The sequence below is a fragment of the Siphateles boraxobius genome, unplaced genomic scaffold, assembly GCF_051911475.1.
Source record: "Siphateles boraxobius isolate OS27281-9 unplaced genomic scaffold, OSU_SipBor_1 29, whole genome shotgun sequence".
Classification (NCBI taxonomy): Eukaryota; Metazoa; Chordata; class Actinopteri; order Cypriniformes; family Leuciscidae; genus Siphateles; species Siphateles boraxobius.
The window spans coordinates 2,782,190-2,797,843 of NW_027508908.1; the positions used below are offsets into that span (position 1 = coordinate 2,782,190).

Here is a 15,654-nt window from a genome sequence, read left to right on the forward strand (position 1 = left end):
GTTCTCACTGCAGAACACTGGGAGGAGTCGGATCTAGATCCAACTCCTCCCACATTACATATACCTAAACCTACCCATCTCCGGCCCCTAATCCCTAAACCCACTTCTAATCCTACCCATCTCCGCCCCTTGGATCTTGAATCCGACTCCTACCCGTGGATCTCATATACTGCATTGAGGTGCTACTGATTTGAAGCGCCCAGTTACTTTCAAAGGGTGAGTAAATGATGACAGAATTTTCACTTTTGGGTGAATTGTTGTCATTTAGAGATAAGATGGGTTTTTGAAGCAACCACTCTTAAAGCCTCACTGCTTCTTCACTTCTTCTTATGAGCTTTACTTATTATGACGGGAACATTCTAATTCTGTTCTGCTATGTTGCTCATAAATCTCTGTAAGATCTCTGTTTGATATTCAGCTGCTTGTAGCTTCAGTGCTGCTTTTATGGCTCACTTTTACCAGGACACTGTGTGTGTATGTGTGAGTGATTTAGAGAACGAGATGGATATTTTTGTCCACACAGCAATCTACCGTCCGCTCCTGTCAGTGTCAGAGCTGTAAATTTAGAGGATGTTCAGGAATGATTCTGTCGGGAGTGAAAGATTGTATGTGGAGGACAGCATGATGCTCTTTGATAGAATCTGTGTTCTACATGTGAGTAAATCTTTAACACGACACCTGTTTCACTTTCTTCTGCAGGTCCAGATGCTTGTCCTGCAGGAGCTCCTCTCGTGAATCCCACAAAAATGTGTCTAGGTCATTTCAAGGCTAAATTAAAGGGGGGGAAAAATAATACAATAAAAAAATGTAAAAGATAACTTTTTTCCTTCGCAATTGCGAGAATATATTTAGCAATTTTGACTTTTCCATGCAATTGCGAGTTTTTATTTTGCAATTTTGACTTTTTTGCAATTCTAACTTTTTTTTCACAATTGCGAGTTTATATCTTGCAATTTGGACTTTTTTCTTGCAATTGCGAGTTAATATCTTGCAATTTTGACTTTTTTCTTGCAATTGCGAGTTTATATCTTGCAATTTTGACTTTTTTCTTGCAATTGCGAGTTTATATCTTGCAATTTTGACTTTTTTCTTGCAATTGCAAGTTTATATCTTGCAATTTTGACTTTTTTCTTGCAATTGTGAGTATATATCTTGAAATTCTTTTTTTCTCACAATTCTAACTTTTTTGCAATTCTGACTGTTTTCTCGCAATTGTAAGTTTAGCTATATCTCGCATTTCTGACTTGCAACTGAGAAAAAAGTCAGAATTGCTAGATGTAAACTCGCAATTGTAAGAAAAAGGTCACAATTACCTTATTTTTTATTCAGTGGCGAAAACAAGCTTCTATTGTAATATGCTTCAGTGTTATGAAAATAAGGTGATAAAAGTAAAGTAGTCCTCATTGTCTTTAAGTAAAATACAATTTCTTCACTCTTTATTTTGATTTTTGGGAGAAAAAGGAGCTGGACATGTTTCGAACTGTTGATTTATCTGCCCAATGAAATTAGCTGATGAAATCTCTTCTTGTCGGGTATCGGGGTCGATTGCTGACCTTTTAACACCATATTAGTAATTTATGTCTAAGGTTGAAAGATTGTTTTTCTCAAGGTTTTTTCTCATCAGTCCTGCTAAACCGAAAACAGAACGTTATCAAAGGACGAAATTAGTAGCCTACAGAAAAATTTATTATGACCAGACTGAATATCATGTTCCCAATCACACTGTCCAATGAACCGAACGAGACCAAGTCAACTTTATTTATTTATGACTGAATTCAGACCACAAAAATCTGGAATGGAAAAGAACACTTAAACTACAAAATGCTCTACAAATGCGCATTTATTGCTCCTGAGGGGCCTTTAAATAAAAACGCTCATAAAAAGACATTTACCTGGACTATAAATAATGATTGTTCTGTCAACTCTTTGCAGCTGATCCAGAATACTGCAGCAATAGTGGTCTTTAACGAGCCGAAGAGAGCGCACGTCACACCTCTCCTCATAAACTTGCTCTGGTTGCCAATTGTCGCTTGCATCCAATTCAAAGCACTGATGTTTGCACACAGAACAACCACTGGCTTTTCACCTTTATGGCCTACCTAAACTGACCACTGCAGACCTAGGCTATGTGCACTCCAGAAGCTTGAGTTCTGCAAGTTAACGGCACCTTGTGTTTCCATCATCCCAAAGAGGCATCACTTTCAAGGACCTTCACCTTGACTGTTCCAAGCTGGTGGAATGACCTGCCTATATCTCAACCCGAGCTGCTGAGTCTTTAGCCATTTTCAAGAAATTGCTGAAGACGCATCTTTTTCGTCAACACTTAACCCATTGAGTAGCTTAGTGCCGTTATGACGTCCCTTTGTAGGCTAATTGTCAGTTAGCATCAGGCTGGTTCCCTGGACAAAACCCAATTAGAAATACTTGTTTATCTGTATTTAACAAGGCCAATGTAGACGTATTTTTTTCTTTCTTTTTTTCTTGGTGTTCAATTAAAACAATAGGAGTTTCCTTTTGGATGATCTCTAAAAACAAGCATTGTGATCAACAAAAGTTTATGATAGTTAGGCCTACAAGTTTTGTCCATCGAAATAATTATCACAGATGGAATCAACTTTTATGAATTTTGAAGCCTAAATGAAGTCGCCAGAAGTAAAAAGCTAAAGGTAACGTAGGCACTAAACGATCACACGAATTCAACATCACCATCACTAAGCTTCCACAACTCTTCCAGTTTTTATCTAAACACATTTTTCCAGAACATTTTAGTTAGAATAGTTTATAAGAGCACAATTATAAGCATAATAAGGCTGTAAAAGCGGACCGAATTTACCTGTTCTGCGATGGTGTTTAATCTCTTCACAGCCTCTGTAACGTTAGCGTTAGCAACCGCCGTTTACAAGACACATAACACAGCTTCAAAAAAATCACGAGTGGGGTAATATTATGTATTTTATGTCGTAGAATAAAACGTGAAAGTGTCTTGAGCTTGTGTTCAGCCATTTAACCAACACCACATTAAAAAAAACTAGTTACATGATTCCGCGTTTTGGCCTACAATAGTGATGTCGTACATGTAGGCTACCCTATCTTAAAGAAAGAAAGAAAAATGCTATGTAGCCTATTATACTACTGTGCCAGAATTGTATTTCTCTCCTCATTTGTTACATTAATAATGAATAATAATCGGAATAAACAAATATTCAGCCAGGCAGTTCATAGGTCCAAGTGTAGCCGTTTGCAAAGCAATTAATTTAGCGACTTGACGCGTTTATTGGCATATTTTACGATTTCGTAGTTCGTCCAGTCAGAATTTACTGTCGACGCTATCTGTTTTATAAGCATGCATACATGTGCATTTTTAGGAGCTCTGTGGGCTGGATTTATTTATTAAGATACGTTTGTAGAAGTGACTTAATTCTCGAAGAACTGCGCGATCATGTGACCCGGGCTGCAGACACACTCACTGCCGCTAGAGGGCAGAGGAGCTGCTTCATTCATCATCAGCTGAGTTTATATCAACAGCATCAACATCAGCACTGCGATCACACAGCAGAAACTAGAGGAGACTCCTCTGAAGAAGATGCGCAGATGTCCTCACTCCGAGATCAAGACGAGTTTATTACTGTGGGATTAATACTGTGAAGGTAGGACATATTCATTTCTGAAGGGAAAGTTAAATCGTTGTGGGAGTTTTCCTGTAGATCTGCGCCTTTTTCTGTAAAAAAAAATATAATAATTTAACAAAATTGTTTTGACTGTATAATGGCGTATAGACTACAAAAAGAAATGTATCTTTGAAGTTTCTAACTAATTAATTCTGAGGCTGTCATTGACCGGTGAACCACAAACCAGTGAATAGCTCTCAAAAAAATAGTTTTATAAGAGCGGAATATATTTACATCTCAGACTGAAGTGCGTGTATTGTTTATTCATTGAGAAAGATTTATTGTGAATAGTTTATTATACGAATGTGTTTGCTGATTGCAGCCAATAATGCAAACGTTTATGATTTCACTTTATCTACAGTGCTTGTTTTGCCCATGAATAGCCTAGGGAGTCACATTTTGGCTGTTCCAAAAAGTAATTGTAAATGCATTTTAAGAATAAATGCAACCAAATAAATAGCACAAATCTGTGTTGTGGAAGCTTAATGCAACCTTTTTAGTCCAGTCATGCACTTTTAAAGTTTGAAAAACTGTTTGATTACTTGTCATTTAATAGCACTAAAAGGCTATTCATTTCTAGTTTGTCACTCTGGGACTGACACTATATTTGTTATACCAGCCTCATACTGTACCACCAGATAACAAAATAAATCAAAAGAAAGAGGAGAGTCAACTGAAAACACCTCATTAGTACACAAAAAGTCTAGTAAATTACGTTCTGTTTTAGATAAAAATAAGCGCAGCTAAGTCTTAATTAAACATGCTTCTAAATCTGAGCATTATCATAAATCCATCCCTAATGTGGCCATCTGTGAGCTCTCTTAACTTAAAAATACAAATCTGTAACCGCCAGATAACAAGCACATTTTTGTGTCGTTTCACGGAGAGTGTGTTGTAAATAGCTATATTTTCTTCCATTAAAAGCACTCATCACCCCAAAGTGAATATTTTGTTGACATTTATTCACCCTCATATCAGTCCGACCCCATATCATTTTCTTTCTTCCATAAAACACCGAAACGATATGTTATGCAGAATGTGCGAGCTCTTGCTGACTTTATGCTATTAAATTAAAGGTTCTTTATTTGCATCAATGGTTCCATGAAGAACCGTTAACATCCACAGAACATTTCCTTTCCACAAAAGGTTCTAGATAGTGGGTCTTCAGATTGTTAAAAGGTTCTTCACAATAAGAAAAAAAGGTTATTTTCAGAACTGATCACTTTAAGTTTCTTTGGGGAACCAAAAATCATTCTTATTAAAAATAAAGGGGTTTTTCGCAATGATGCTATATAAGAACCATTTTTGGTTCTTCGGTTAATTTTTCAGTGAACAATCCCCCTGTGGTAAAAATCAAGCTTTTAATGTTGTTTAAATGTCTACGTGTTGTTTTTTTATATGCTTTAAGACAAACCATGTGCAAATTCATATGTCAACACCATTGCTGAGTATTTTCTGCTTAAAACTGCAGTGAACCAAAGACAGTCTCAAAAACGCTGTTTGATATCGCGGGTGTTTCTGACGTCACAAACCTTGTAACCAATCAGATCAACGTGTGATCGTTAATGAGTGGATCTCTGAGCTGATGTGAGTGGAGGCGGGGCTCATTTGCATATTCATAGAACCGCATTTATTAAATGAGAGAAGGGTGTTACATTCAAGATATTTTTAGGCATTAAGAAATGTTTTGACGCCCAAAGGTTGAAGCCCTTATTGAAACAGAGAAAGAAGATGGATTCACAGAATTGATTTTACAATAGGAGAGTATTTTCTTCAGTTGTGAAATAGATTTATAGCAAAAGTTACATGTTGAGTTAAGTTGAAACAGCAGCACAGACATCAAGGAAAAAACATTTAAATGTGTCATTTTGGTGATCAAAGATGAGTTTTAAGGGATACAATTATTGACTAAAGGGGGACTTTAAAATAACTTTCTGTGTGTGTGTGTGTGTGTGTGTGTGTGTGTGTGTGTGTGTGTGTGTGTGTGTGTGTGTGTGTGTGTGTGTGTGTGTGTGTGTGTGTGTGTGTTTGTGTGAATAACATTTTAATGATCTGAAGATTATTAAGAACATTTTGTGCAATGGAAAAGTTCCATGGAGCTGAAGGTTCTTCATGGAACCTCAGATGCCGTTAAATATGTTATTTTTAAGAGTGTGGCATCAGTACGAAAACTGCCAAACTGTGCTGAATGTCCTTTAAAAGTACGTGTTGGAAGCTAATTTTCTTCATTTTGCAGCTGACTCCAGATTGTGCATTGGAGAAAGAGTATGGAAGACCTTGGTACTTTAACAGACCAGTAGAAAGAGAAGATGGGAGAAGACAACAGAAGCACCCTCACCAGCACATGGACCCTCATCCACCCGTCAGGAAGCCCTCATGACCTCATGTCCCCGAATTACGACATCCCTCTGGACTACGAGGTCCCGGTGGACGAGATCCCGGACACGACTCAGGGACGCGCGTTCTTCATGGCCACCATCATCATCGCGGTGGTCTTGGTCTCCATCATGCTGGTCTGCGGCGTTGGGAATTGCATCTTTATTGCCTCATTGGCGCGTTACAAAAAACTCAGGAATCTCACTAATTTACTCATTGCCAACTTGGCAGTGTCAGACTTCCTGGTGGCGACTGTGTGCTGCCCGTTTCTGGTGGATTATTACGTGGTCAAACAGCTGTCATGGGATCATGGGATTGTGCTTTGCGTCTCCATTAACTACCTTAGGACGGTGTCTCTCTACGTGTCCACTAATGCCCTGCTAGCCATCGCGGTGGACAGGTGAGTTTGTCTCTCTGAGCTCGTGCTGCATGAGTGGGAGTTTCTTTAACCCGAGACTTTAAGAGTTGGGATTTGTTTATTAAATAATCATGGCAAATTGGTATTGGTCAGAAGGCAACAAGCTTGTGAGACCTAGGCTGCGTACGAAATCGCATACTCTCTCAAATAGGTATTTACACCACAACCACTAAAAGACTATGAATTTATATAGTATGAATGTAATCTGGACGCACATTCACCATGTTGTTATTATCATGTGATCTACCAGCGTCAGTTTACTGCCATTCATAAATCCTCTCCTGTGGCCTCAAGGGATATTAAAGTGTCCATCGTATCCACACTTCAGAATCTCACTGGAAGTCGTAGGTCATCCAGGTACTGTTATCTACTCTTTTATGAGTACTGTGAATTCAGACATACTTTTTTTTTGTCACATACTGTTTTTTCACCTACTATGTAGAAGGGAAGTATACGATTTCGGATGCAAAATAGGGCCTGAAATTCGTAGTCATTTTTTTCAATGTCATTTTGAAAGAAATTAATACTTTTATTCAGTAAAGACACATTGAATTGATCAAAAGTGATAATAAAGACATTTACAATGTTGCAATTTCTATTTCAAATAAATGTTGTTCTATTGAACTATATATATACACTCACCTAAAGGATTATTAGGAACACCTGTTCAATTTCTCATTAATGCAATTATCTAATCAACCAATCACATGGCAGTTGCTTCAATGCATTTAGGGGTGTGGTCCTGGTCAAGACAATCTCCTGAACTCCAAACTGAATGTCAGAATGGGAAAAAAAGGTGATTTAAGCAATTTTGAGCGTGGCATGGTTGTTGGTGCCAGACGGGCCGGTCTGAGTATTTCACAATCTGCTCAGTTACTGGGATTTTCATGCACAACCATTTCTAGGGTTTACAAAGAATGATGTGAAAAGGGAAAAACATCCAGGAATAAGGCATTAATACAATAAGGCATTTCCTGTGGGCGAAAATGCCTTATTGATGCTAGAGGTCAGAGGAGAATGGGCCGACTGATTCAAGCTGATAGAAGAGCAGCTTTGACTGAAATAACCACTCGTTACAACCAAGGTATGCAGCAAAGCATTTGTGAAGCCACAACACGCACAACCTTGAGGCGGATGGGCTACAACAGCAGAAGACCCCACCGGGTACCACTCATCTCCACTACAAATAGGAAAAAGAGGCTACAATTTGCAAGAGCTCACCAAAATTGTACAGTTGAAGACTGGAAAAATGTTGCCTGGTCTGATGAGTCTCGATTTCTGTTGAGACGTTCAGATTGTAGAGTCAGAATTTGGCGTAAACAGAATGAGAACATGGATCCATCATGCGTTGTTACCACTATGCAGCCAGGTGGTGGTGGTGTAATGATGTGGGGGATGTTTTCTTGGCACACTTTAGGCCCCTTAGTGCCAATTGGGCATCCTTTAAATGCCACGGCCTACCTGAGTATTGTTTCTGACCATGTCCATCCCTTTACGGCCACCATGTACCCATCCTCTGATGGCTACTTCCAGCAGGATAATGCACCATGTCACAAAGCTCGAATCATTTCAAATTGGTTTCTAGAACATGACAATGAGTTCACTGCACTTAAATGGCCCCCACAGTCACCAGATCTCAACCCAATAGAGCATCTTTGGGATGTGGTGGAACGGGAGCTTCGTGCCCTGGATGTGCATCCCACAAATCTCCATCAACTGCAAGATGATATCCTATCAATATGGGCCAACATTTCTAAAGAATGCTTTCATCAGCACCTTGTTGAATCAATGCCACGTCGAATTAAGGCAGTTCTGAAGGCGAAAGGGGGTCAAACACAGTATTAGTATGGTGTTCCTAATAATCCTTTAAGTGAGTGTATAAATGAATCATGGAAATAAAAATGTATCATGGTTTCCACAAAAATATGAAACAGCAAAGCTGTTTTCAACATTGATAATAATCATAAATGTTTCTTGAGCATCAAATCATCATATTAGAATGATTTCTGAAGGATCATGTGACACTGAAGACTGGAGTAATGATGCTGAAAATAAATACAATTTTAATGTAATAAATTACATTTTAAAATATATTCAAATAGAACAGTATTCAATTAAAAACAGTTATTTTAAATTGTATTAATACTTCATGATAATCATTTTATTGTATTTTTATTTCATAAGAGACTTTAAAAAACAAAAAATACTATTGACCGCAAACGTTTGAATATTAGTGTATACAATATTAATATTGAATGCCAATTTTGCCTAAATTAAGCTGTCATACATCTATCACTGTTATTCAGCTTTTAAACTTACATTTCCCAAATATCGTTTTTTTTTTAAAGTTAGTAAAAAGTTGAGGTCCGTTCTTTGTTCCTCACTTAATACATCCGAGATGATTTGACAGATGCCAGATCTTCTAATCATAATAACTGATCTCTGGCTAATTTGTGGATTTGATTAAAATATCACGACCTGAAGTCTGGGACAGACTTTCACAAACAAACCCATCCAATCAAACTAACATTCCTAGATCATGTCATATCGTCAACAATGAAATCCAGACGAGAGTAATCCACGGACGAAGAACGGGCCCTCAACACGGCTGTCTAGTTCAGTTAATTTTATGTTAGATAATACTCTCTCTTCAGTTCGTTTCATTTTTATCGTATTCATGGAAGGTGCCGGGTGAAAAAGAAATCGAAAATCGCTTGAACACACAAATTCCTGTTTATGACTTCCAATCTTACAAGGAGGAATTTCTCAGAAAGGTTTAAAGGCAGGATTAGGTTCAGACTTAGGAAAGACTGCAGAAGTCATTCATACATTCGGATGCTTTCTGAGGTACAGCTGCACCTGCATGTGAGGAATAGCTCTGCGCTTGCATCACATTTGGCCATTTATACTGAGGCTAAGCTAGTTATTTAGCATGTCAATATTTGAATGCCCTGGCAGTACGGTCTGTATTTATACTCATGTAAATCGAGGCCTTAGATGTCCGGTTTGCTAGCATGTCATGAAATCAGCATCTGGCACACAGAACGGTACATCCAACAGTCTCGCCACCTCTGAAGATCTTAATGTTAACCCAGTTAGCAATATACTAGCTGAAATTAAGCCTTGTAAGTTTCATTTATTGCTATAGAGTTTGACAAAATGACACTTTAATAAGCATCCAAATACATAGCACGCTAAATATATATTGTCTAAGAAGCCGTTTACATGATACTGTTTTCAACTAAAAACAGAAAACTTTTTATGCGTTCTGGCCGTTCATTTACACAACGGCGTTTTGTGGGCCTGAAAACACAAACTTTTGAAAACTGATTTCAAAGTTCACGTTTTTTGAAATGTTAACGTTATTATCTCTGTGTAAACTACAAAAACGCGAATTTGTGAAAACGGTAATGTCGTTTTCCTGGATCCGTATGAATGGAGATCGTTTTGACAACGTTGCCGTCTGTACGCGGAAAAAACGCGAAAACATTTTTTTTTTTGTGACAAATAAAATAATTGTTTTTACTAAGCTGTGCATTGCAATGCATTGTGGGATTGTCTTTTCCATTGAATGCAGCCAAAAGAAGTTACCTGGGACAGACTATAATGCTTTTAAATGCTCCCTACTTAGGCAGCTCGCTAGGTTTTGGAACTGAGCCGCTGTCATATATCTTACAATACCATTCATGAAATCATCCAACCTGTAGCACAGATGACACATATCAATAGTCATTTAAGTATAAAAGTCTTTAGTCTGCCCGTGCGTCACAGTAACCGAAAGTACGTTCTGTTCACCCCCGCCAATCTAGAAGAGACTCCGCTCCCTATCGAAGGTTTCCTAAGAGAAGAACAGAATTCTTTGTAACATCAGAATTTCAGTTACATACAGATGAATTGACAAATTAAATGTGTATTTACCATTAATACATTTGGAATCATTACAGAGAGAGGGACAGATTTCAAAAAAGATTCTCAGAACAAGATGAACCCTGATTAAAAGCTGTTAATCAAAACGGACAGAGTATAAGTGTGTAGAAATAGTGTTGTACCTTTGATTTAGAGAACAAGAGATGCTATTCGGCGTGAATGGCAAAAGGTTATGGGATATCTCATTAAGGACGGGGAGCAGTGATCAGATCAGACAGAGAGATCAGAGATTCAGTCCGTGTTAATAGACCGCTGTGTGCCAGACCGATAAATAATCCTGATTCATTTTCCACGTTTGAGCCTTGAACAGAGATCCGCTCTGAGATGTTTAATAAATACCATTACAGATTTATCACAATCACAAATTCATATCTGCATATGAGCTCATTTGAGCTTTATATAAAATATGATCCTTACATTTTTGCTTTTTGTCTCTGGAACGTTGTCCCTCTACTATTGGCAAATATGTTACGGATTTTTCTTGTTAAAAGATTTATATTTTTCTTATTTTGCAATTAAATATCTAGAAAGAAATAAAACAAACTAATTGAGAAGCCACACAGCAGAAGATATTAAGACCTCTTTAATTTTGCCTTAATGCAAAAGTAATTATTTTTACTTGTTTAAAATATAAACAACTAAACAAATGAGTGAAGTAACACAAAATACACTTTTATTCAAGATACAATCTTGAAAAAAGCAAGCAATGTTGCTTTTCAAGTAGATTTACTTGCTTTACTAGCAGTTTATTGGATATTTTACAAAAAAAAAGTTTAAAAAAATAATTTAAAACATTGAGAACAATTTTTTTTTTGCTTTCAGAGATAAACTGTCATAAGTCACAAAACTATGGAAGCTTGTTTCCACCACAAAATAAAAAATAAAAAAAGGTTATTGTGACTTTTTATATGCAATTGTGAGTTATAAAGTCAGAATTGCATGATATAAAGTCGCAATTGCGTGTTAAAAAAGTTTTTTAAAAGTCTGAGGAATTCTCAGAGCAATTCTGAGGAAAAAAGTCAGTCTATTTTCCCTTAGATTTGGGCTTTATAACTCGCAATTGCTAGTTTATATCTCACAATTCTGAGAAAAGATGTCAGAATTGTGAGATATACACTCGCAATTGCGTGTTATAAAGTCAGATTTGCAAGCTATAAACTCGCATTTGCGAGAAAAAAAGTCACAATTGCCAGTTATATTGCAAGGGCCTGCACGTGGAATTCCTAAGATGAGAAATAAGAGGATCTTGCATCGTTGAGGGCTGTACGGTAGTTGAGCAAATGTTCTTTAAAAGCCAGAGATTGCACAATGAGTCCAGTTTTCTAGGCGGCGACTATCAGTTTTCATCGTTTGAAGTTCAGGAGTGAACCAGGGTGAGGCACGAGTGGAAACAGTTTAGTTTTAACAGGAGCATGCCTCTCAAGTATTTGAGAAAAAGTATTATTGTAAATACAGCAGATTTCTGACAGACAGTTAGATGGTAAACATTCTGATAAGGTTGAAGCCCTTATTGAAACAGAGAAAGAAGATGGATTCACAGAATTGATTTTACAAAAGGAGAGTATTTTCTTCAGTAGTGAAATAGATTTATAGCAAAAGTTACATGTTGAGTTAAGTTGAAACAGTCCAGCACAGACATTGTGCAGTGTTTTCATGTATATTAAAATCACCAAGCAAAATAACAGATGAATGACTGCCACAGACAAGAGTAAGTAACTCACTAATCTCAGAGAAAAGTCAGAGGGAAATTTTGGAGGTCGGTAAATTAAGATTACAGCCAGTGACGTTTGGCCAGTCATTTTCAGCGCTAGCTATTCAAATGCTGCAACATCATCAAACTAGATCTTGGTTATTTTAATAGTGTCACGGCAAACTTAACAAAAAAAAACGTATCCAAAAAACAAATGTAAAACTAACAGTCGACAACAGCAGACAGACAGGTATCAGCGCGGCTAGCGTTCTTACACCGGAAGTGACACACCGGAGACAACTTCCTTCAACTTTCCAAGAAAAGGAATGAATCCTGACTTAATAACACACAATTGCAACTTTATATCACGCAATTCTGACTTTATATCTCGCAATTCTGAGAAATAAAGTCAGAATTGCTAGATAAACTCGCAATTGCGAGATAAAAAGTCACAGTTATCTTTTAAAATGTTTTATTCTGTGGCGAAAACAAGCCTCCATACAAACCCTTTCCCCCCCTGTTACAAATAACTATGTGCATTCGGGCAGTTTTCTCACAGTTTTCTGTATTCAACAGGTACATGGCTATCGTTCATCCTCTGAAGCCCCGTATGAGGTTTCAGACAGCGTACTGGCTTATTTTTGGGGTTTGGATTATCCCAGTCCTCATCGCGGTGCCGTCGGCCTACTTCGCCACCGAACACGAGTACCCGCACAGTGCGCTCGGGCACGACAAGAAGATCTTCTGCGCCCAGATCTGGTCTGCGGACCAGCAGATCATGTACCGCTCCTACTTCCTCTTCATCTTCATCGTGGAGTTCTTGGGGCCCGTGGTCACCATGTCAGTCTGCTACGCGCGGATCTCAAAGGAGCTTTGGTTCAAGAGCGTCCCAGGATTTCCGACGGACCAGCTGCGTAAGCGGCTACGGCGACGGCGCAGGACAGTCGTGGCGCTGATTGCGGTTCTGGTGGCGTACGTGTTGTGCTGGACGCCGTATTACAGCTTCACGTTGTTACGCGATTTCTACCCGGCGCTGATCACACGCGGCCGTAACTCATTGGTCGTTTTCTACATCATCGAGTGCATCGCTATGAGCAATGGCGTCATTAACACTCTGTGTTTTGTGAGCGCTAGGAACAATGCCGCAAAGTGCCTCGGAGCCGTCAAACTCGCTAACTGGCGCTCGCTAACTAGGGCGATAGTTGGCAAGATGGCGGAAGACGACATTAGGACTTCTTCCTTGAGAGTGACCGAGGATGTGGAATGTACACAAATTAAGTGAACGGATGAGACGGGAAAATACACTAAAGGTTTGGTGGTCTACTTTGGAAGGATCCGCACTGCATGAACATATGAATTACAGGCCCAAATAAATGAAGAAGGACTTAATCAACTGAATTACCGATGAAAAGGTTCAGATCACATAGGCTAACTGAAGACCCTAATGTGGTTCAGCCAACTGCTGTGATTGTGATATGAAAAATTATGATGATGAGAGACTGAACTCGTTTATGAGCAACATGAAAGAGAATGCTCCCAGATTTATATATTCATTTCTTCAAAGACCCACCTTACGTCAACAAGCATTTTCTGTGATCGGACCAAAGGTTCTGTGATCAATATAGATTTTAGAGGCAGAAATTATGTTGCTGGCTGATTTAAACAGATTTGAACAGAAGTGCCAAAAAAAATGTCTTGTTAGCGATTCCCTTTCAGACTAATGTTAAAAAATGGTTGCCTCAAAGACTCACATACTGTACATTTCACTGCAGATTCCAGCTGAAATTATCACTAGTGCCAGTAAAACACCAACAACTTTTTATTTCTTTTCACACAAATGATGATTTCAGGAGAAAATTACCCATTAATAAAGACTTATTTTTCCTGTTTTCTCGCACAATATACGTTATGCCATTAACTTTTTTTTCTCACCAGCCACTGTGGCTAGTGGTTTTCCAAAGTTTCTAGCCACTCAGCATTTTATTTTAATATTATCTCATGATGCGGCAGCGGGTATATTAGGCTGCTGTCACTTTAAGACCCGAACCACAGATCCATTATACTGTTACACATGTGTTTTTTTTCTCTACTGTTTACATTCACTTCAAACATAACTGACTGTGTTTACATGAACACTCGCCAAGACCGGCATTTTGACATTTTGTATGTATTTGACTGTTTAAGTGCAATAAGCGGCGAAAAAGAGCTCAATTTAGTACTGAGAGGCGGCTTTATGTGCCGCACTTTGAGTGTGAGCAAAACATCTGAGGGAATGCTTAATATTATGCACAATACACACATCCTACGCTGAAATTCAAGCCCTGTAACACCAATAATATATTTATCTGGAGCAAATTAAATGAGTGATGAGGAGAGACGGGTTTGTGTGTAACTCAATGTCGGTATTGGATGTATTGAAAAATTTATATTTTTGAAAATACTAGATTGTACTAAGTTTATTATTTCAGATGCCTTTTTAGAAGACTACAACTGGAAAATGTATATATTATATATAAAATTCAGTGTGTTACACGCCACTGCTGAAATCCACGGGTTGGCGGGTGTTGATGTCAAACCCTGGTTATGACCTCAAAACACTTCTACCAGAACACATGATGAAACAAATACATTTCGATGTTTTCATCACATAACCAGCTCTCTATATATTTCTGATTAAGTTAATTTGCTCACCCGGTACAGATTGCACTTGCATTATTGAGTCACAATAATAATAAAAAAGCTCAAAGAATCAAGCTAAAATGGCATGCTTGCTTCAACAAATGTGTTTTAACGTCACATTTGCTTTTGTTAACACTATCAGTTAGATTTAGTGCAGGTGGTACGTTATTTAATAACCTTTTAGCACCACTTGATCATGGATATTTCATCTGCCGCAATAAAAAAAGTCCAACATAATCCTAACGTAATCGTGGTGTCCTATTCACGGTTATCTGTAAATATTTTGCAGAAATCTTTTTCCAATGAACCTGGGTTGTTAATTAACTAGTAACTTGTCTCTCCCATGAATAAGAGCGAAGTTAAAATAAAGCATTTATGAAACAAATAAACAGTTGTTTTATTTTTTTTAATGACCCAAACATTTAAAAAAATCAGGCTGAATATTCACTTTTCCAAAACTTAACATGCATGAAAAAAGTTTGTTCTGGATGCAACAGCTACACTGTAAAACCTGATGAGTTAGTTCAACTCAAACCGTTTGAGGAAACTGATTGCCTTAAATCATTTAAGTTTATTAACTCAAACAATTTAAGCATAAAAAAACATTTGATTTGTGTCCAAGTAACTCAATAACTTACTATGAAGATAACTTGGGTAAATAAAGTTAATAGTACTAATTCCATTCAGTTAATATAACTTATATCTATGAAGTACACTGTAAACCCGAATAAGTTGGCAGAACTCACAACACTTTTAATAGTATAAACTCAGTTAGCTTTAAAAAGCTAATCTGCTAACGTAGTAAATGCTAACATATTAGCAATAATATGTTATACAGAAAAGCTTGCTGTATGAGCACAACAATATAAAGGGATTATTTCCTCTCAAATCAAGCT

At 37.7% G+C, this 15,654-nt stretch overlaps 1 protein-coding gene across 1 annotated transcript; it reads left to right on the forward strand.

Moving 5' to 3' along the window:
- Window positions 1-3,156: 3,156 nt before the first annotated feature.
- prokr1a (prokineticin receptor 1a) lies at window positions 3,157-15,147 on the forward strand. The gene is made up of 3 exons (XM_077246053.1): window positions 3,157-3,647; window positions 5,905-6,444; window positions 12,656-15,147. The coding sequence occupies exons 2-3, from the start codon at window positions 5,978-5,980 to the stop codon at window positions 13,359-13,361; spliced, it is 1,173 nt and encodes a 390-aa protein (XP_077102168.1). The 5' UTR covers window positions 3,157-3,647; window positions 5,905-5,977; the 3' UTR covers window positions 13,362-15,147.
- The last annotated feature ends 507 nt before the right edge of the window (window positions 15,148-15,654 follow it).

Excerpts from the sequence above, each read along its gene's own strand:
- prokr1a (XM_077246053.1), top strand. The coding sequence starts at position 5,978 with ATGGGAGAAGACAACAGAAGCACCCTCACCAGCACATGGACCCTCATC. Across the intron at positions 6,445-12,655 it reads CTAGCCATCGCGGTGGACAG|GTACATGGCTATCGTTCATC; the intron begins GTGAGTTTGTCT and ends TGTATTCAACAG.